Below are 22,216 nucleotides of genomic sequence, written 5' to 3' on the forward strand. Positions count from 1 at the left end.
ACATATATATATATATATATATATATATATATATATATATATATATATATATATATATATATATATATATATATATATATATATATATATATATATATATATACACACACACACACACACACACACACACACACACACACACACACACACACACACACATATATATGTCACATTTTATACTTTTACATTTTATACTTTTACATTTTTATACTTTTGCATTCTTTGATTTTACATTTTATTATTCTACTTTTTTACACAGTATATAGCATGAATATGCTCAGTGTTGAGCGAAACGCGTCGCTGTACGAAGAATATAATTTAGGACAACTCATATACCTTATTGAACCTCACCATAAACAACTAGTGATAAGATACGAGAAAGTTAATAAGGAATGGCTAAACTGCCATCATGGCATTATTTTTAATAAGACATGTATTAAAGAAGGGTTGCTCCCCGCCTACACACACACACACACACACACTCACACCCACACACACACACACACACACACACACACACACACACATATATATATATATATATATATATATATATATATATATATATATATATATATATATATATATATATATATATATATATATATAATACTGGCACTCACCACAGGCCCGTTAGTTTAGGATGTTCCACTTGGCTCCCATTGTATGTGTAAGCCAATTTTTAACACTGCCACTCACCACATGACCGTCAAGGATGTTGTACTTGTTAACCGTCATATGTGTAAACTAATTTCTGCCGATCTATTTTCCGATCTATATTTTGAGGGGAGCTTTTTTCGGGGCGAGGTAACAGTCGTCATAAATGTTTTCGTCCACTGTCATCTGGCCGAGTTTTTCGCCTTGGGGAGTTTTCTTCGGGTCGAGGTAGCATTCTTCGTACAAGTTTTCGTCCACCATCTTTAGGGCGATTTCTTTTCTGGGGGGATTTTTTCCCGGGGCTGGGTTGCCTTTGCCGGCCAGAGTGTCCACTCTCTTCGGGCCGATTTGTATCTCATCGTAGATGTTCTCTGAGGAAAGAGGGTTATGGAACCATTAAATTAGGCGAAAACCACGGAAAGAGAGAGAGAGAGAGAGAGAGAGAGAGAGAGAGAGAGAGAGAGAGAGAGAGAGAGAGAGAGAGAGAGAGAGAGAGAACACTAACCTTCTTCTTTGGTCATCCCTTGCCCCAGCCCTTTCATCACCCTCTTCATCCTCGTCAGCATCGCCACCAGCACCAGCATGAGCACCGCCCCCACCCCTGCCACCGCCACCGTCAACCACAACATCAGGGACTGCTGGGCTTGGGTATAAGCACCATGGTTGTTGCAAGATTGTGCCTCCATGATTGTAAGGCTTTGGATTGAGGGCGGGTGGGGCGTGTTTTGAAGATAATTGGCCGACGTGAAGGCTTGGCGGAGAAAGAAGCCGGGCGGATGTGCCGCTCCCTTCTTGAGTCACAGAAGCTAGCTCCTCCTGATGCCGTGGATCCTGACTTTGCACCCCAGCACTGCGCAAGGGGCCGGGCAGCTGACACGCCTTACTATAATCACCAGTATTCACCTATGATATTATATTTGGCGTCGATGTGTTACCGGGGCAGTTTCAAGGGCCACCAGGACGACGGCTGAGCAGGAGCGAGGTGGCGATGATCCGCTTCGTGGCTCGGGTCTCGTGTGAGTGCTTACGTGCGTCGCTAGGAAGATGTCAGATCAACAGGATTTCCTTTCTTCTGATGTCCCTAAGCGACACACACACACACACACACACACACACACACTCACACACACACACCGTTCCGGTAACTCAGTTGTATAGCTCTGCACTGTCAGGCTTCTCTGCCTGGCAGGCTGAGGTTCGAGCCCCGCTGAGGCCGGTATTTTTCCTCTGATGAGGAGCGTTTACAGTCCCCCCGTGAGCAAGGGGGATGGGGTGTGTGGGGTGTGGAGGTTCTAGCAGTACCCAAATATCGATTAATGAGCCTTGCTCTAATCGGGAGGGTACTTCCTGGCGATGACGAATCCAGTCGTGATCAGGCCGTGGGTGAATTACGCACACGGGAACCTCAGTTTGGAAGTGAGGAAGGGGTCATGAGTTTCTAGTGTGTAATTGTACTAAAAAGTGAAACCCTGTCAAATTTTATGACTTGCAATATATATAAATTATTACAAAAATCTCAAATAACTTTCTCGCAAGACAACGACAATGTGCGGTAAATCTGTTATGCTTAACACATGTTGATGAAAAAGTTTATGAAATTCCTAGGTGAGTGCGAATGACTAGAGGGGCGGCCATATTCTCCCATTCCTCTCCTTGCCCCTCACGCGCCGATGTTTGCTTCTAGACATTTCTTCACTCTGCTGTGGTGCAGAAGGCAGAGGAAGTGACGAGTGTTGGTGGGTGTCTGGGAGTAGGTGTGCGTGGAGGTGATAAGAGGGATGAGCCGGGTGGAGGGGGCGCGGGCTCCGTGGCCTCGCTTCAACAAGCTTCACACACTGCTGTTTGCTTGTTTCCCTGCGAGCTTTCACCAGTCTTGGAGTGTTATATTATATATATGGCCCCGTGTCCTTTTCTTGGATAGCGATGATTTTATAATGTCTGAATGTGTTCATAGCTCGTCAGCAAGTTAGCCTCCGCCGATCGCTGTGCCTCCTCGGGGGTCCAGGCACAACCCCCGAGGACAGACCCATAGAGCAGGAAAAAAAGACAAAATAAGACAAATTAAAAACCTTAGTTTGTTTTTTCTGTTTTCAGACTTTAATACCAATTAATACCATTAGGTCGGCATAATTACAAGACAGCTATTAAAGTTACTTGATACTGAAGCAATAATGAAAAATATTATTTTCCTGTGTGTCGGTTCACTCCACCTGACCATTGCTTAATTTATCTACCTGAGCAAGAGGGGAGGTTAGAGAAAGGGGCCTCGAGGGGGGCGGGGCCCCCTCCCCGTTAGGAGGTGGTGTTAGGCTTAGCTGATTCGTTAAGTCATTATTATCGTTAAATACTTGTGAGACATGTTATCTTGGAAAAGTGTACATACCTTGGTAGCGTGGTTCAGAACAACGGCGCGGGCCTCGCCAGGAAGTCTTGCAGCGGATTGGCTTGGCCAGCGGTGTTATGGACAGGGATGGATCGAGTGAATACAAGAGTTCTGTATTCGAATACGAATACAAATACTTAAAATTTCGACGCATACGAATTCGAATACACTGAAATGATTTTAACTCGAATACAAATACGAATATATATTTCCTGAAAGTTCATGAATACTTTTCATTGGGAAATACCTTCTTGACGTAACTGGGCACAGCACTGTTCTAAAGTTATGCAACAGTAAAATGAGCTCATGAGTAATGACTCATGACTGGTGCCAGTGTTCAATACAGGGATATCACACTTACTCATCGTGTAAAGAACGGCTGTTATGTATGGTAATGAAGTTTGAAGTATTCGTCAGATGTCCTTGTGGAGACAGTTGCGGTTGTGTGTCCTTATCTTATTACCGATATGTTTGTGGAGAGAGAGAGAGAGAGAGAGAGAGAGAGAGAGAGAGAGAGAGAGAGAGAGAGAGAGAGAGAGAGAGAGAGAGAGAGAGAGAGAGAGAGAGAGAGTGAGAGAGAGAGAGATGCATACACACACACACACACACATACATACATACATACAGACAGACAGACAGACGGACGGATAGACAAAGAGACAGGCAGACAGAAGGGCAGGAGGGCTGTTCCACTTTCCAGGAAAGGGTTGGCCCCTCAGCCAGCTACATCTCTTCCTATCGAAAATCTTCAGTTTAATCCTCGCCGATCCCACGCCGCCACGCCCCCAACGCAGCCTCCGGGCGCGGGAAGGCCCGGCTGGTGCGCCTCCTGGGTAGCGGGGAAAGTTGCCCTCAAGGCCATTCTGTCCCTGAGAGCCGCGTCCTCGTGGAGGCTCACATAACGTGGGAAGAAAGTGGTCGCGGGCTGCGAGCCTCATGAGGCTTGCCGGTCGTGGCTTTGTTGCGTTCTCCTCCAAACCTGAAGGTTTATTGCTTATTTTCTTAGCGGCAGAGGAACAACCGATATATATATATATATATATATATATATATATATATATATATATATATATATATATATATATATATATATATATATATATATTTCTACTTTAATCAATGTAAATGTTGCTGTAAAGGGCACTTTTTCAAAGGTCTGGAACGTTCCCAGCTATCCCTGGTGGTCACGCTGCGGCTCAAAACAACAGGCCGCAGCTCCGTGGGCCGCCGGATCATGGCGGAATGGATGACAGATACACTTGCGCTCCGCCTCCTCCGTCAGCGCCCTTGCGTTGAAGCTTGAAGGCTGCACATGGTTGCAACTAAAAGAGAACACTGCAAAGGCGAACATAAGTAAAGGCATGGATGGATGCAGATGCAGACAGTCGTGCTCCTGGCACCCCGCTAGTGTTTATTTGGCTTTAGTAATCAGTGAGGGTTGTCTATAGCACCCTCCTTGTGTGGCTTTATTGTCTTGTTTTTTCAGGTTTCACTGGTTGACTTTCATAAAACTTCAGTCCATATTTGTATTCATTTAAGGAAAATATGTTTATTAATGTTTTCATGAATATTAAAATGTATACTCCGACTGTTCGGCCACTTTTCGGTAGTCAGAGAATCTCAATTTGGACCAAAGGCTGTCCGAAATATGCTCATTTGTCGACGAGTTGGCAAAACCTCATCGAAATTGCTGGATCCAGCAATACCTGCGGCTGGTGTGGCCACATCTTAAGAAAACGAATATCAAAGCATGGTTGAATGTGAGGCGGCAGCTCTTTTGTCACTGGCGTTTGGAGGAGTCCACAAATAGGATACACAATTAAGGCTGTGCTAAAGAAAATGTACTGTGAAGGCACTGCATAAGAATGATTAATCGATGATATCAGCGCTTCAAGCTATGCAAACAAAACATTTATATAAACTCAAGTTTTCTGATGGGGGTCGATCGGATGTCTATTGTCTGACAAAGAGGGAACCCTAGCCCCTGAAGGCCCCCATTCAAATACGGCACCGCCATTCCTGGCACACATGTGGGAGGAAAGCCGCCTCCTGTAAAACAACAGAGGTGATGAAGAAAGTTGCGTTGCTCCTGTCTGCAGCGTCGGTTTTGCGAATTTTGAACCTATCTGAATGATGCGTAAAATCCTGTAGGTCATGTAACTCACCACCTCCAGCAAGCAAGTATCGCGCCCAGGGCAGAGCCGTAAATAGGGCTACTATGGCTCTGGTCCAGGGTGTCGTGGTCTTCACAGGTAACAGCAAGATGTTTCTGATCCCAAAGCTAATCCATTTATGAAGGTGGCATTGTATTACCAGCTTCGAGCAGCGGATGCCACAGGTGAAGCGCAGGACGCAGGAAGTTGCGCGCGACCACATAACTTACCCCTCTACCCCGATGGGCCTTCTAAAATGTACATCCCTCGCTATGTTACAGGTGACAGGTGGTGGTGGTGGTGGTGGCGGCGGTGGTGAGGGTGGTGGTGGCGGCGGTGGTGAGGGTGGTGGTGGCGGTGGTGGTGAGGGTGGTGGTGGCGGCGGTGGTGAGGGTGGTGGTGGCGGTGGTGGTGTTGCAGCTCAGAAGTATCTCGTCATGCTACCTCGTTACTTTCAAGCACAAGGTCATTCAGAAGTGACTTTGAGGCCGGAGAGAGAGAGAGAGAGAGAGAGAGAGAGAGAGAGAGAGAGAGAGAGAGAGAGAGAGAGAGAGAGAGAGAGAGAGAGAGAGAGAGAGAGAGAGAGAGAGAGAGAGAGAGAGAGAGAGAGAGAGAGAGAGAGAGAGAGAGAGAGAGAGAGAGAGAGAGGATGGAAGCCACTACTTTCCCCCGTCTCTCGTGCAGATGGGGGATAAAAAGTGAAAGGAAGGTAAAGAGGGAGAAGAGAGGAAAAAAAAAGAGATAAATTAGAGGAATGAGTGGAGGAGAGGAAGCGATGAGAGAGGAAATATGTAGTTAGCTTCCTTGGTCTTGGAAAAGGACGGAGAGCGAGGGAGGGGGGGGGGGGTTGCAGGGAGGCTGGTGGAGAGGGGGGTCGTAACAAGGTGGTTGGGGGCAGGTGAGGCGATGATGTGCCGACCCGACCCACGTGGTGCCTTAACGGTCTAAACACACACACACACACACACACACACACACACACACACACACACACACACACACACACACACACACACACACTTTCAAATCTGTACAGAGAAGAATGATGCAAGTGATCCAAGGCTTAGAACTTACCGCTTGATTTACATTTTGAGAAAGACGTAGAGTGCGGCGCGATTTAACTGCAGTATTTTGATTGATAAAGATGATTTAGGTAAAGGACATATGGTGAAAAAATGATGTTGGAACACGCAGCATTGATTACAAATTGAATATTTTTTTTTTTTTTTACAGCAAAGGAGACAGTTCAAGGGCACACAAAAAGCAAACATTAATAAAAAAAAAAAAAAAGGCCCGCTACTCACTGCTCCTAAAAAGAATCCAAAGAGGTGGCCGAAAGATAGGTTCAGGAGGGAGGTTGAGGTTCAGGAGGGAGGTTAAGGTTCAGGAGGGAGGTTGAGGTTCAGGAGGGAGATGGAAAAAAGAAAGTGGTTCGTGAATAGGAGAGTGGACGAGTGGAATAAATAAAGCAGATAGTAATATGTAGTGCATGGAAAGGGCCAGCTCGACAGTCCAACACACATTGCAAGCGCCCGCACCAAACTGTACTCTCCACAATGATCCGTTAATTCTACTCAACACCAGGCACTTAAAAAACTTCCTGTGTGCTTTCCTAAAATTTCCTCCTTCTTATATCAGCGCATTTTCGTAGTATTTTTTTGGGGGGGTTAGGGAGCTTACAAACTTGTTGTGTTGGACTATAAGGCTGGTCCAAACGCGGGTTCCGAACTCTTAATGGAGGTTAGATAGAGTTTGGAATGGGAGGGAAGCTTGTAAAAAGTTAACCGTTTTCCGTAGGTGCGTTTGTCCTTGTGCACCAAAACTATACATAGAAAATAAACAGAGGAATAAATTGGAGACCTATAAACGAGTAATAAAGGTGAGACGATGAAGGCAACGCGTGTACCAGTGGCTGTGAATGAAAATAAATAGCAGAGGCATATAAACGAGTAATAAGCTATGATAAATAAAGAAAGGAGAGGTATGGATGTGTAATAAAGGTGAGACGATGCGGGCAACACGTGTACCAGTGGCTGTGAACGAAAGGAAATAAAGAAGCGAGGCATATAAACGAGTAATGAGCTAAAATAGATAAAGGAGATGTATAGTTCACTCCCTCCCTCTCTTCCTTCCTTTCATATTTTCTGCGGCTTTATTTACATTATCTTTTTACCTCCTACTCTTCATCGATTTCCTCAGGCACATTTTCTTTGTTGCATTTCTTTCTTCAGTTCTGCCGTTCTCCTGTCCAAACCGTCTCCAGCATCCTTCTCCTGATACATCCAGCGTCTCCTCTCCTCCACACGTGCATTAGAGGCTGTGAACGAAAATAAAAACAAAAGAGAGGTATACTAACAAGACATAAGGGTAAGCGACGAATGCAAGATGTATATTAGAGGCTGTGAACGAAAAAAAAAGGTATACTAACAAGACATAAGGGTAAGCGACGAATGCAAGATGTATATTAGAGGCTGGGAACGAAGATGAATAAAGAAATAGAGATGTGTAAAAACTAGTATATGATAAGGCCAAAAACTATGGATGCAAAACGTATATCAGAGGCTGGAGATCTTTTTTAGGGGTCGCATTATAAGACATTCATCGCCCAAGAACACGTATCTGACAAGGCTTTCGTAGTTGTGGGCATTTCCAGGAGTAGTTTTATGACCATAGTGGTAGTTTTACCCTTCTTCTGTACCGTGAGCCTAAATAAACACTCATTAGAACCCGACTGACCCCCTCTTTGACCTTTAGAAATAGCTGATGTGAAAAGCGAAGGTGTCTTATAATACCGACTAGAACTTTGGGCGCGCACACACACACACACACACACACACACACACACACACACACACACACACACACACACACACACACACACCTATCTATCTATCTATCTATCTATCTATCTATCTATCTATCTATCTATATATCTCTTAAACACCGCGGCGCCCAAGCACACATATACTTGACAAGGCTTTCGTAGGCGTTATGGGCATTTCCTGGGATAGTTGTATGACCCTGGTGGTAGGTTTAACCCTTCCTCTGCACCATGAACCTAAAAAAACACTCATGAAAACCCGATAAAACTCCTTTTCGGCCTTTGAAAGTAGTTGATGCGAGGGGCAGACACGTCTAAGTATACCAACCTGGGAGCGAAAATAAGTAAAGAAATAGAGATGTAAATAAAGGAGTATATAATGGGATAAAAGGATACGGCCAACAGGGATTTTAGAGAACGCGAAGGAAGATAAATAAAGAACTAAAGACGTACATGCGAGTAATAATGATAAAAGGATGAAAGCAACTCGTTTTTGAGAGGCACTGACTAAAACCCGTCTGCAACTTTTTTTTTTTTTTTTCAAGTCGCCTTTTACATAGCTTCGTTGGTTCTTATTTTCATTGCGGTACTTTTTTTTTAGTTTTTTTTTTTTTTGCTGTTGCCACGCCTTGTGATTCGCTTCTTTTTTTTTTCTTTAATCCTTTTTTTTGTGCACCGTTTTTTATTTATTTATATATTTATTTTATTTTATAGCCGCGTGCCCTTTTTATAATTATTTTTTTTCGTTGTTTTATGTTCATTGTTTTCCTTCTTCCTCTGCTTCCGTGCTTGTGTGATGTCATGCCCCCTGCTGGGTCTCTGTCTGTCTGTCTGTCTGTCTGTCTGTCTGTCTGTCTGTCTGTCTGTCTGTCTGTCTGTCTGTGTGTGTGTGTGTGTGTGTGTGTGTGTGTGTGTGTGTGTGTGTGTGTGTGTGCAGACTTTTTATTTTATTTTATTTTATTTTATTTTATTTTGTTTATGCTTATTATACTAGTTATTTTTTATTATTACTTTTTTCCCCTCATATACACTGTTTAGTCTTACTATTCCATTTGTGATTTAATATGTACTCCCTTATATGTCAAAATCTTTAAAGGTGAAATATCAAGTCAAGTAGGAAAATATATAGACCTGCTATGACCTCAGTTGTCTATATCACGCAGGTGTAAAGTAAAGGTAATGACTGTGTAGAGGCGGCGCGGCGAGGCGATCACCCCGCCAAGCCACACCTGCCCGGGCCCTCACACCCCATCAGCTTCCAGGTGTCACCCGGGAAGTTGAGCTCCTAATGAGGTCTACAATATAAATATTTTCCTTGTAGATAGGGCAGATAAGCCGATAATGGTTTAAAAATGTGTTTCTAGTTTCCAATGGCGTAAATTTTCCTATATCTATTTTTAATAACAATAAGCTGATTAGGGTGGGGACAGCCAGCTGCCCCATCCTTGTGACCATGTATCTTATGTCAATAAACTGTTCTAATCAAATAAAATCTCTCTCTCTCTCTCTCTCTCTCTCTCTCACACACACACACACACACACCTATCTATCTATCTATCTATATATATCTATCTATCTCTAGGTACACGTCTTTTTACGTTTGTTTTACTTTTTTTCTCCATTTCGTTTTTTGTTTTTTTTGTTTCCCGCTTAGTTTTCCTTGTAATTGCACTTCCTGTCTCGATCGTTGCTTCCCTTTCCCGGGCTGCCGTACACACTTGTCTGTTTGTGTGTGTGTATCGTTCCTTTATTAATCTCTTTACTCCATCCTTGTATTCTTGTATCGCCAGTGTTCCTTCCCACACTTTTTTCATCTTCATCTCATTTTCAATTCACTCCGTTTTTTTTTTTTTTTTTCGTCGTTCCATTCTCAGGTGTTTTCTTTTTCCCTCGCACGTTTTTTCCTCCATGATTTCTTGTGGTGCGTGCGTATAGCGGTCAGTTTTTCCCTCGCCCTTAGTTTTTATCCCTTTGTTTTCTGCTTTGGGCGGTGAAACGAAAGGCAAAGTGTGAATTGGTGTTCCTTGCTATTACTTGTTTTTCTTACCCTACACTCTTAGGAGGCCGATTTCGTTCCCCTGCCTCCATCATTATCTGTGTTTTATTTTGAACATTGCTTGTCATATTTCTTTGAGCAGTCCTTCCTGTTACTCTCCTGCCTCTTTACCTTTTTCCGTGTTTCTTTCTTCGTGGCTTTGGTGATGAAAGAGCAATGCAGGACTCGTAGTGATGCTTCGGTCGGAAAGATTCAGATTCAGTGAAGACAAAGACAATGTTTGCTTTACTAATAGAATGGTAGACGAGTGGAACAGGCAGGGCAGTCACGTGATGTGTGCCAATACGATTCTTAAAAAAAAAAAAAAAAAAAACGTTAGGTGCATTCATAGGTATGTTATATACACAAAAGTTGGCCCGTGCAGACCGACCGGCATGTTCAGACTCCTACTGTTCCTATGATACTCTGAGCGTTCCTTCCTGTTGCTGCCTCGCCTCTCTGCCTTCGTCTCATCTGTTGGTTCTCTTTAATTTATTTTGCACTTATCGGTGGCATGTTCCGTTCTTTCGTTCAATTTCTTTCTTTCATTTTTATATCACAGTTTCCTCGTAGCCACTCCGTCTCTTCATATCTATCACAACTTCCTTTATATTTGCATTGTTTAGTTTTCCTGTATACCCTCGGCCATGAGCTTCCCAAAACGATGCTACTCCGATTCTGCATATTCCTTCGTCTCTGTATCATACTTTCCTCATGGTAGTCCGAGCGTCTCTTCTCGTAGCTACTCCGTCTCTTCATATCTATCACAATTTCCTTTATCGTTGCAGTGTTGAGTTTTCCATTATACTTTCGGCAGCCATAAGCCACACGAGACGGTGTTATTCCGACTCTGCGTACTCACTCGTCTTTGTATCGCATAGTTCTCTGAGCGTCCCTTCCCGTTGCTACCCAGGCCTTCCCTTCGCCCCTCCTGTAAGGTACTCATCTTCGCCCGGGATGCAGCGGCGGGCGGCTGGAGGGCGTGTGAAGGGCAGCCGCCACGCCCCCAGCCGCTTCTGACCTCACGGCGGCACTATAAAACCCTCTGACGCCGATAAGCCAGCACACAACTTCTTCGACACCCCTCCAAGAAGGACAGACAAGAACCAAGGTGAGTGGAGCCCAGCAGGTGCTCTGCCACTCAGTCAGTCAGTCAGTCAGCCGAACAGTCAGGCAGTTTGTGGATCTGTGTCACTTTCACTCATGTGGTTTGTTACTCTTTCAGTCAGTCAGTCAGTCAGTCAGTTAGTCAGTTCACAAGTTGGCTACGAAGTTAAAGAGTTTGATAATGATTCTTTTGATCCTTGTCACTTTCAATCCTGTAGTTCTCTTTGCTACTTTGTCATGTGGTTTGTTTCTCCTTCAGTCAGTCAATGAGTCAGTCAGTCAGCTCACAAGTTGGTTACGATGTTTAAGAGTTTGATAATGATGCTGTTGATCCTTGTCACTTTCAATCCCGTAGTTCAGTGTTCCCTTGATCAGCCATTCAGCCAGTCAGGCAGGGATATGCGGCAGTCAGTTACTGCGTCAGGGAGACCGGCCGTTCACAGGTTGGTTAGCACGTTAGGAAGTCAGATCTATAAGTCCGGATCAGTGCCGTACAGTGATGTTCACTTTTATAAGAAGTCTTAAAAGATATCAGTCAGCATACAAAAATCTGTCTATCCAAATCAATCCAAAAAATCTATCAAGTCTTTATTAGAAGTTCTGTCTCATTTGCATTAACTTCTGCTTGATTCGTTCCACGTCACCACTCTTCATTGACTATTTTTTTGCCGTTTTTGCTTCTATACTTCATTTGGTACCCGTTCCTACGAGTCTTAAAAACATCAGTGTAATTACTTCCTCAACATCACCCTCGCTAATCCCATAAACCTGTATAAAAGCCTCAATTAGGTCACCACGCCATTACCGCCATTTGGTTTGTTATTCACTCATTTAGTGTGCCAGACAATGAGTCCGTTAGTCGGTGAGTGAGTCAGTCAGCCACTTGCCTCGTTAGTTAGCTGGTTCGTCAGACATGGAGCCGATGCATCCTTCAGTGAGGTCGCTCAACATTCTCCTAATCAGTGCGTCAGTCAGTCACTTTGTTAATTTTTTCGTCCGTCAAGCAGTCATGGAACTCAGTCATGTCAACCAAACCTCCGTCAGTTCAATCGGTCAGTAATCAGGTAGTCTGTCACAAGGTGCTTTCCAATTCTTACGTTTCATATCAATAATAATGTCGTGAAAAGAAACTCTGATAACTTGGGCTGAAATATGGAAGAGATATGTGGCGTGAGTGGCGGTGTGGTGTCCGTAGTGTTAGGGGCGTCGTGGTGGTGGGTGTTGTGCTGGTGCTGAGTGTCGTCCTGTCGCCACAGATGCGTGCTGCCGTGCTGATCCTCGCCGTCGTGGTCGCCTGTGTGGCCATGACTTCCGCTGAGCCCACCTTCGGCCTCGGCGCCGTCGCCCTAATCCCCCTAAAGGTATGTGTGTGTGTGTGTGTGTGTGTGTGTGTGTGTGTGTGTGTTCATCTGCCAGTGGTGAAGTAAGCCGTCTGTTCCATCCTCTTTCACTATATCTCTCCTACCCAGATTGCCTTCAAGGTCGCCGCCACTGCCTTCAAGCCTTTTAAATTCCTTGGGAAGCGCTCCGTGAGGGACGACTCAGATACTCAGGAGATGGTGCTGGCCTCCGTGGCTCAGCTGGACCCTAACGGTTGCCTCCTGAAGCTGCTGTGCCACCTGCAGACCAAGGACGTATCTGAGCTCTCTTACCACGAGAAGAACCTGGCAGGCATGTTCCACGAGACCTCTGAGGCTGCCACCCCCTACAGCACCGCCTTCGTCTATGCCGTGGGGGTTGGCAACAAGAGTCAGAACCCCGCCACCTGCGAAAAAATCTTCGCCAAGTGTCCTCTTGAGTACGTCCAGCTGACCGCCGTCCTTAAGGAGGTCCATAGCTGTCCTACTCAGGAGTAAACTTGTCTTCCTGTCTGCTACCGCCCTCCTGCACGGCGCTGGCATGGCGGCTCAGCGGTGCGGCCCTGCCTACGTCAAGAGGAGGTTGGCATGAAGGTCTGGCTGGCTGGCTGGCTGGCTGGCTGGCTGGCTGGGTGGCGTTATGTGCTTGATTGTCTTCTCATGTTCATCTACCTGGCTTGTCAACCGACTTACCTATACACCTGCCGGCGTGTACCCGCCAACCTTTCCACCTGCCCACTACCTCTGTTTGTCTGTCTGTCCCATTAATGGTATGATACACACACACACACACACACACACACACACACACACACACATCTAGGCTTCCTGTACTAACGCCTATGTAACAAGAGCGCCGCTCTTTGTATCTTGCCTGGCAATAAAGACATGTCCCCAACGCCTTGTTTGACGCCCCATCACGCGAGCCTCGTTTTGTGGCTGGCGCTCACACTTTTACGCATATACCAGCGACAACGAAACACGGAATTTTTCAACAGCGTACTAGCAAGAGGAGGTGGAGGAGGAGGAGGAGGAGGAGGAGGAAGACGCAAAATGAGCGTATGGTAACGGAAGCAGTGTGATGGCGAGGGTCAAAAGAGGGTGGAGCAGAGGGAAACAATGACGGAAAGAATTTGCGTGTCTGCTGATCCATGTCTTGAAAGCTGGAAACAAGCATCCGGATGTGTGTGTGTGCGTGTGTGTGTGTGTGTTGTACTGCATACACACATACATACATATAGGTATACATACATACACATCGATTATGTTGATTTTTTTCAGGCAAAATATATTTGTTTCCACACAATAAATAAAATTTGCAGACTACTACTATAAATAAAATCAAGCACACTGGATTATTGGCAGTGTGCGATTGTGTTTGTTACAACGATACACAAGCAGAGGAGAGCGAAGAGGGAGAACGAAAAACAATTGTATATATATATATATATATATATATATATATATATATATATATATATATATATATATATATATATATATATAATTGTGTGTGTGTGTGTGTGTGTGTGTGTGTGTGTGTGTGTGTGTGTGTAGGAACACACAGTGGGGCGTGTGTAGGAAGTCCCTGAACACCTACAGGATCTTAGCTACGAGGCCTGAGGTAAAGGTGAACAGCGCACTGAGCTCCTTCCCTTGCAGGCCGCATCGAGGGAACTCCTGGTCGCACTGACTGCCTGGAGGGGCGTCGCTGTGGCTGCCGACAAAGAGGCGCAGCAACAGTTCCTCGTCCTGGGTGAGGGCATCCTGTGGCTTTCCAAGGAGGTGGCACAGGAATCTCAAGGAGCAGCCACTCGTGTCCAGTTGGGCGGCGAGGTTCACTAGTACCTTCTGCAGGGCCTCGTCCTCCTCGTCTTCGTCGCGTTGGTCGTCAGATGAAAGGGAGAGGGGGCGGGACAAGGAACCTGGGATGCTGGAGTGATCTGGCTCATGTACTGTGTCACCGCCGTCTTCGCCTTCGTCAGGTTGATGGTGAGGGGATCGGGGCAAGCGGTGCGGCCTGAGGAAAGGATGAGGGTCGTAAACCGTGTCCATATTGCCTTCGTCGGGCCAGTTACCAGGGAAAGGGGGGAGGCGGTGCTGCGTGACGAATGGGACATCGTAGTGGTCAGCGTCATATAAAACGTCCCCGTAGTACTCCAGTTCTGGCCCGTATTTTTCGCCAAAGAGCAGCGGCACTGCGTCCTCCCTCTCCACTATTACTGCGTCCTGCCCGTCCCCCGCTGCCGCCATCGCCGCCTCTGCCCTCAGCGTCTCCAGCAACTCCTCCTGCTGCTGTCGCTCATCCGCCGCTGCTATCTGCAAGCGTCTCCTCTCCTTGAACCTCATCAATTTTTTCATGTACAGAGACACCCCCAGGCTGCCCTGAACGGGGAGGGAAGGTATAGGGGAGGGCTTAGAACACACACACACACACACACACACACACACACACACACACACACACAAATACACACACACACACACCATTTCCTCACTCTAATAATTTAAGCTGCCAGCAGAGCACTTTTGTACGACGTTCAATTTATTCCTGACATAACGAAGTAACGTTCTGTAGTGACCCATAGCACACCCCATTTTCTCTTTCTCGTTCTCTCTTCTTTCAGCTCAAACTACCCCATTTCTCTGATTACACATTCAATACACATAAAATTCTCTTGTTATGCAGTCACTACAACATAAACATCTATACCTAAAACATTCCAAACAACACGCCATACAACACTGTAAATATCGTATTTTGTAAATACTGTTAATGTAAATAATTATGCATACCCATTTCTTGTATATATTCCCATCTACATTGTAAATCCATATATAGTCACCTATATGCGCGGGGAGGGAACATTTTTGCACTCTTAACGGGCCGTTTTAGGTCAAGGGCCCGTGTCCCCTAGTGATACTCGGAGATAAATCTGTGAGATGAGGACTTCCTCACCCAACAGAAACACGCCAGTCCTCGTCGACAGACCGACTCGGTCGGCTAGATTTCGATCGCCGATAGAGTTGGTCTGTCGGCATCCTGCTACGGGCCATCAAGTGTTTAACAACAACAACAACTTCCTCACCAGAGACACGCCAGTCTTCGTCGGCAGACCGACTCGGTCGGCTAGATTTCGATCGCCGATAGGGTCGGTCTGTCGGCACTCTGCTATGGGCCGCCAATAGGCTAAGCCCGTGCTCCCCCGCGCAGGGAGGGAGCCCGTTCCCCTAGTTATACTAGGGGCAAACCTTGAACAACAACAACTTCCTCACCAATGGAGTCACCACCAGGTTATCAGTTGTATCTCTGAGCCTACACAGGCGGCCTTAACAGACCCGTACGGCGTTATACCAGCTATAACGTATGCTGCCTCGAAAACACGCAAACATAAATGTTTGGTTTTCCCAGTGGCGGCCTAAGCTGCCGCTACAGTTCAATGCACTTTTAAAGGAGTTGATGGTTTTCACACTTACTTCTGAAGGAAAGTTGTTCCACCGGCGGATAAATCGATTGGAAAAAACTGCTGATGTCTATACTACATCGCCTCATCGTCCCGTTTGAATCGGTGGACCGTTATTTCCAGCTCTCGGGTTGACATATATATATATATATATATATATATATATATATATATATATATATATATATATATATATATATATATATATTTTTTTTTTTACATGTCCTCCGCCTACAAACAAGAAGAGAAAGCTCTCAAGAAAATAATCACTGAAAATGTGCAACCTACAAAACCCGACTTTCAGCTGAAACTTACCATCTACTACAAATCCAAACGCACCTCCAGCCTAGTCATGAAAAACAGCTGCCTGCCACCCACAAGTAACCTTCAAGACACGAGCGTTATATATCAGTTTACCTGTAATGTTGGTGACTGTAGTCGCCTAAATTCACGATATAATTTATCGGCTCGACCACCACAATATTATCAAGACGACTAACCGCACATTTACAAGACGGAGCAATACGGCGTCATTCAGTAACCAAACACGGATCACCACCCACCAGGGAACGGTTAGAAGACAATACCACAATATTGCAAAAAGAACACCAAAGAATGCGCTTAAGAATGACCGAAGCAGTATATATTTACATCAACAAGCCATCGATCAACGTCCAGCAACTCACCGAGACAAGCTTGCCTACTCACCGTCGAGCGATAATCACAAAATGAGCCAAGGGTCGCAGCTCGACGCTGATTGGCTGACGCGCGCTGCTACTTTCAAGTCCGCTCGGACAGCCTATAAAGTACACCAGACATGTTCCCCACCCCCTGCGACGGGCCGTCAATCGACAAAGGCCCGTTCCCCCTTTTTAGGGGGTAAATCCCACACAACACAACAACAACACACGCTCTCATTCAACGCCTCACTTCTCCTGAAGATGGTCTTCCTATAGACCGAAAGACGTCTAGAGAACATGGATCTTGGATATCATTTGACGCATCTGAACAGCTGTCAACGATCTCTTGTTAGAGAAATAGAGAAAACTACTAAGAAGCTGAACAACGCCTTAACCGCTGCCGACTTCAACAAAGCATGTATCTTACATGGCCTACTTCCAATATATATATATATATATATATATATATATATATATATATATATATATATATATAGATATATATATATATATATATATATATATATATTAGAGTACTGATAGTACAAGTAGACAGTACAAGAGTACATGTTTTTCAATTCCGGTTCCGGCCGGATCTCTTTGACAGTTCCGGCCAGTTCCGGTTCCGGGCGGAACTTGATATGTTGGTTCTGGTGCACCCCTAATATCAGCCATACCACATCAACCATTACTAGTACGTATTACCGTTATGCTGGCGTCACACATCCGCGATTTCGCTTTGCGATGGTTGGGGATTTTGAAAATGCACGAAATCGCGGGAGCATCGGCTCTGCGAGTTTGCCTCCATTTCAACTCACAATAACATGGCGAGGGAGGGTCGTTCGCCTGTACGCACACAAGGGCGACAGGCGAGGGGATGTCTAGGTAAATCGTGCGTGAATGCGCGCGAGTGTACGCAGAAGAGCCCAAAAACCGTCGCGACGGTTCGCGATGAACGCAGGGCCTGGCGGTTATTGTGCGACCGCCCCTCGTGTAGCCGCTCGACGTCGCACGCATGGTCGAGAAAACGTCGAGGGCACGTCGCTGTACGACCCCTCATAGATAAAAGGGAGGGCCCCTCAACCTGGCCGTATAGTGTCCACCTGTCCCGCAAGGAAGTCAGTCACGCGCCATGAATAGCCTGTACAAGTTCATCAGCAAGAAAACCCTATGGGATCCACAACTCGTCAAAGATACAATCGGGTGTGAGTGAGTGCGAGCGTACTGACTGGCAGTGCTGCCACTCCGTTTTAAGAAGTAGTACCAGACTGCACCAGTAAAGAGTACCACATGAGAACAAAACGTACCAGATTGAGTAATTATAACACTATATACTGGTCTACATACCTATAGAAATGGAAATCTATCCCCTCAAGGGTTGCTGGTGTTGAACACTAACGAAGTTCATGGCAGGACATCAATGTAACGACTTAGTTACGACACTATTCGTATTATTTCCACAATGTATAGAACATAAATACCATCTCTATTTTCTACCAGATCTAGTGGAGGTCGTATTTGTACACCCAAAATTACCATATCTGGTACGTTCGTTACAAAAACGGTAACACTGCACTGACTGGTGGGTCGCGCGCCCACGGATTTTTAACCCTCGCCAATATCGCAGACTTCTGCGAACTTCTTGAACATTCCAAAATGTCCACGAGTGCGCGAACTTTATCGCGCGACTATTGCGACTAATCGCGGGGACGTCGCTACAATGACGAGCGTATATGCCGATTTCGGAAATTTCCAAAATCGCCAACCGTCGCAGAGCAAAATCGCGGATGTGTGACGCCAGCATAACCAGCTATAACCATTATATTCCTGCAGCACACCAGTGTACACCTCTTCATCACCACTTCCACCACCACCACCATATACCACCAGTCCTCACCAGAAAGATCCACCACATATAGGACACAATGCCCCCCGGCACTCCGCTGCCCAAGCCGACAAAGGCCTCCGCCTCCCGCACCGCCCCCAGCACCAGCACCGCCAGCACCACCACCACCATCGCCTTCGCCGCCTCAGTCACCCGCATCCTGAGGGAGAAAATATATTGTTAGGACTAATAGTAATGCTGCTGGTGTTGGTCCTGTTATTTCTACTACTACTACTACTACTACTACTACTACTACTACTACTACTACTACTACTGCTACTACTACTACTGCTACAACTACTACTACTTCTGCTGCTTCTACTACTACTACTACTTCTTCTGCTGCTTCTACTACTACTACTACTACTTCTGCTGCTTCTACTACTACTACTACTACTACTACTTCTGCTGCTTCTACTACTACTACTACTACTTCTGCTGTCGCTACTACTACTACTACTACTACTACTTCTGCTGCCGCTACTACTACTACTACTACTACTACTACTACTACTACTACTACTACTACTGCTAATACTACTACTGCTACAACTACTACTATTTCTGCTGCTTCTACTACTTCTTTTCCTGCTACAGCGTCTACTGTCTTTTTCTTATTTTACGTTGGGCCTAGAGCGCCGTTAGGCTTTCATGATGGGACCTGTTGGTCGGCCCTTGCCCGTTAGTGGTGTTTTCCAGTGGCACCATTCTTGCTTTTGGGTCATCCTGCCCCCTTGAGCTCCACTTGATCCTCTTGAGAGAGTGTCGCTAGAGTCAGGGTTGAGAGGCGGTCATCATGACCAAGATCTTGATCATGTGAGCGGTGTTCGCAGGGTCCTTAAGGACACCACTACCGCATGCTGACTAGTCAGCCACCGCCTCCCCAAACGCTGCTATGCCACTACCACTTTTTTATATTGCAAACACACACACACACACACACACACACACACACACACACACACACACACACACACACACACACACACACACACAGAATAATGCCTAAAAACGCAGACAGAACATACAAGACCCAATGGTTCCCAACCTATGGTCCGCGGACCGGTGGCAGTCTGTGGCTTATGATTTGCTGGTCCGCCAAATTGCTTTACTGGTGACTTTTTATTTTGTTCATGACCTAAGAAAATAATAACCTGTCAAAGCATTTTTTTCAAATAAGTGGTTATAATGAAATAAAAACGGAATGAAATTTTTAGAATATGGTGTAAAACCCGCCGGACAGACGAGGAAGAAAGATAAAAAAATAGAAAAAGGAAGAAGAGGGAGAACGAGAGAAAAGAAGAAAGATAGAAGAAAGAAAGAGAATAGGAGCTAAAGCTAGCGAGATGGAGATCGGATTTCTTATTTCATTTGTAAAATATGAAATATTACGTTTTGGTGTATTGATAAACCTTGCAATAGGTACATGAGTTTATCACCATGACAGCTAGTCTTTTCCATGTCTACTGTAGTACTAAGTGCTGTAGTTAGTGTAGTATTTTTCCCTAATGGCGTCCATTTGAATAATTTAGCCTTTATAATCACTTTACTTTGTATAATGTGAAACATTACATTGCACGATATTGTCCCACTGAATTTTAAATTGCTTAAAAATAAAATATGTATTTGGACTATATACATGTATGCTTGGATCTGTGCCTGTGGTACTGGTCCTTAGAGTTCTTTTCTCTTGCTCGAGTGGTCCGTGGCTTTGAAAAGGTTGGGAACCACTGTACCAGACAACCCTTCCCCTACACGTAATATTATGCACTCCATGAACTCACCTGACTCGTCCGATTCAAATAGAGGGTTGGATCACCTCTTGTGTCACGGACTTTGCAACTAAATCACAATCAGTTTGTGTGTGTGTATGTGTGTGTGTGTGTGTGTGTGTGTGTGTGTGTGTGTGTGTGTGTGAACTACTCTAATGCGGGTGTATGGCCGTGAATTTTATATTACTAAGCATGTGCGTATGTGTATGTATGTGTGTATGTGTATGTATGTATGTATATTTGGCTATGTGAAGTGAAGGTCTCCTTCGTGATGCCTTGCTGTGGTTTGTGTGGCGGAGAGCGAGGAACTGGCCGCTGGAGCGTATGGGAAAGCGGAACGTGGAGGGGTCGGGCAGGTGGTGGTGTTTTGCAGGGACATGGAAGAGCGACCTACCATAAGTTTCAGGCGCCATGTCACACAGTTTTTCGAATATAACATTTTAACAAAGCGTCGGACAAGGATGGTATTTTGGAAGGCGATGCTTGAGACCCCGACCTAATTGGCAAAAATAGGCTCAGGTGCCAAATGTGGATGATTACGGCACTTGTAAGAGTAACTTTAAGGTAAACTTCACTAAAATATACAGGCACGGGTAGCGAGGCTAGGTGCCGTCATAATAGTTCAGCCACTGCACTATGTTATATACTTACAGCATGTTGTACCAAAGACCGTATTTTCCATGCAAAGGATAAGTAATTTCCAGCGAGTAAAACTTTCTCGCAAATATATAATAATTTCAAATGAGCATCATCCCTATGTATAGGGCTGAACTAGTGTGTGTGTGTGTGTGTGAGAGAGAGAGAGAGAGAGAGAGAGAGAGAGAGAGAGAAACTACCAGTTGAGTCAGTGATTACTACTACTTCATAGTAAAAAGTCACATTGATGTCACGGCTTGAACGAGAGGCACCTAGCCTCGCTTACCGTACCTGTATATTTTAGTGAAGTTTACCATAAAGTTACTCTTACAAGTGCCGTAATCATCCACATTTGGCACCTGAACCTATTTTTGCCAATTAGGTCGGGGTCTCAAGCATCGCCTTCCAAAATACCATCCTTGTCCGACGCTTTGTTAAAATGTTATATTCGAAAAACTGTGTGACATGGCGCCTGAAACGCATAATAGTTTTGTATCTGGAAGGAACAGGACAACGACTCTCCAATTTTGTTGTTTTTATTATTACTTTTTATACCACTGCCACCTCCATCAACACTACTACTACTACTACTACTACTACTAGTGTGTGTGTGTGTGTGTGTGAAAGGGTTACTTATTTTTTTCATATTATTTTTATTCTCTGTACAGTTAATTGTTTTCTAGTTGGGTGCAGGCCGTTAGTGGAGCGGGGGGATTTTTTTTTTATAGTGAAGCCGTTTTGTGTTTGGTAGTTATGCAATATCTAGCGATCGAGGGCAAGCTGATGACAGTTTTTGTCGAGCATGATTATAAGGACATTAACACGTAAGAACACGAGGAGTATGAAATGTGTTATTGATTGTTGAACCGTTTATTGTGTATCACGGTTGTTCATGATTACAATTCGTTTTATTGGTTGTAAGAAGGCGATACCAGTGTTGAGGGGGTTATCATGTTACCTTTGAAATTTTATGAATATAATTAGATCTATACTTCGTGCTAGGTGATACACTTCCCAAAAAGAAACTCGCTCTTTTTGAATGGATAAATGAGAGGAGAAGAAATGTCCGGAGGCGGGAAATGTCCGGACGGGATTATGTTCATGGGGGAATTTGTCATGGGGGAAAACGTCCGGAGAAGGAAATGTCAAGAGGAGAATATGTCGGGCACCACTACCTGACACCTCCCCTCCTCACCCCTCACACCTGCTGAACACCTGGACAGAACGGTGCCAGATTGTCGTACTCAGCCGCTTATATTTCCCGA

At 45.1% G+C, this 22,216-nt stretch overlaps 3 protein-coding genes across 5 annotated transcripts; 1 reads left to right on the forward strand and 2 right to left on the reverse strand.

Moving 5' to 3' along the window:
• Positions 1-588: 588 nt before the first annotated feature.
• LOC127005209 (uncharacterized) lies at positions 589-1,700 on the reverse strand. The gene is made up of 2 exons (XM_050873915.1): positions 1,163-1,700; positions 589-1,028 (listed from the first exon to the last, which is right to left on the reverse strand). The coding sequence occupies exons 1-2, from the start codon at positions 1,341-1,343 to the stop codon at positions 775-777; spliced, it is 435 nt and encodes a 144-aa protein (XP_050729872.1). The 5' UTR covers positions 1,344-1,700; the 3' UTR covers positions 589-774.
• A 9,276-nt stretch (positions 1,701-10,976) lies between these two features.
• Positions 10,977-13,531, forward strand: LOC127005208 (uncharacterized). 2 transcript variants are annotated; one of them, XM_050873914.1, is made up of 3 exons: positions 10,977-11,160; positions 12,413-12,517; positions 12,626-13,531. In XM_050873914.1, exons 2-3 carry the CDS (start codon positions 12,413-12,415, stop codon positions 13,010-13,012), a joined length of 492 nt encoding a protein of 163 aa, XP_050729871.1. In that variant the 5' UTR covers positions 10,977-11,160; the 3' UTR covers positions 13,013-13,531. The 2 variants fall into 2 exon arrangements, with proteins under 2 accessions (XP_050729871.1, XP_050729868.1); XM_050873911.1 differs by lacking the exon at positions 10,977-11,160 and having other exon boundaries at positions 11,853-12,517.
• A 483-nt stretch (positions 13,532-14,014) lies between these two features.
• LOC127005205 (uncharacterized) lies at positions 14,015-20,587 on the reverse strand. Of its 2 annotated transcripts, none has more exons than XM_050873908.1 (3): positions 20,328-20,587; positions 18,556-18,703; positions 14,015-14,833 (listed from the first exon to the last, which is right to left on the reverse strand). In XM_050873908.1, exons 2-3 carry the CDS (start codon positions 18,700-18,702, stop codon positions 14,111-14,113), a joined length of 870 nt encoding a protein of 289 aa, XP_050729865.1. In that variant the 5' UTR covers position 18,703; positions 20,328-20,587; the 3' UTR covers positions 14,015-14,110. The 2 variants fall into 2 exon arrangements, with proteins under 2 accessions (XP_050729865.1, XP_050729864.1); XM_050873907.1 differs by having other exon boundaries at positions 14,015-14,899.
• Between the last annotated feature and the right edge of the window lie 1,629 nt (positions 20,588-22,216).

Source organism: Eriocheir sinensis, chromosome 29 (genome assembly GCF_024679095.1).
Source record: "Eriocheir sinensis breed Jianghai 21 chromosome 29, ASM2467909v1, whole genome shotgun sequence".
Lineage (NCBI taxonomy): Eukaryota > Metazoa > Arthropoda > Malacostraca > Decapoda > Varunidae > Eriocheir > Eriocheir sinensis.

What these genes read in the sequence shown, in the direction of transcription:
- LOC127005209 (XM_050873915.1), bottom strand. Translation starts at nt 1,343, where the DNA reads ATGGAGGCACAATCTTGCAACAACCATGGTGCTTATACCCAAGCCCAG. An exon ending in AGGGATGACCAAAGAAGAAG is followed by an intron (nt 1,029 to 1,162) that starts GTTAGTGTTCTC and finishes CTCTTTCCTCAG; the next exon opens with AGAACATCTACGATGAGATA.
- LOC127005208 (XM_050873911.1), top strand. Translation starts at nt 12,320, where the DNA reads ATGTGGCGTGAGTGGCGGTGTGGTGTCCGTAGTGTTAGGGGCGTCGTG. An exon ending in TCGCCCTAATCCCCCTAAAG is followed by an intron (nt 12,518 to 12,625) that starts GTATGTGTGTGT and finishes TCTCCTACCCAG; the next exon opens with ATTGCCTTCAAGGTCGCCGC.
- LOC127005205 (XM_050873907.1), bottom strand. Translation starts at nt 18,702, where the DNA reads ATGCGGGTGACTGAGGCGGCGAAGGCGATGGTGGTGGTGGTGCTGGCG. An exon ending in ATATGTGGTGGATCTTTCTG is followed by an intron (nt 14,900 to 18,555) that starts GTGAGGACTGGT and finishes CTCCCCGTTCAG; the next exon opens with GGCAGCCTGGGGGTGTCTCT.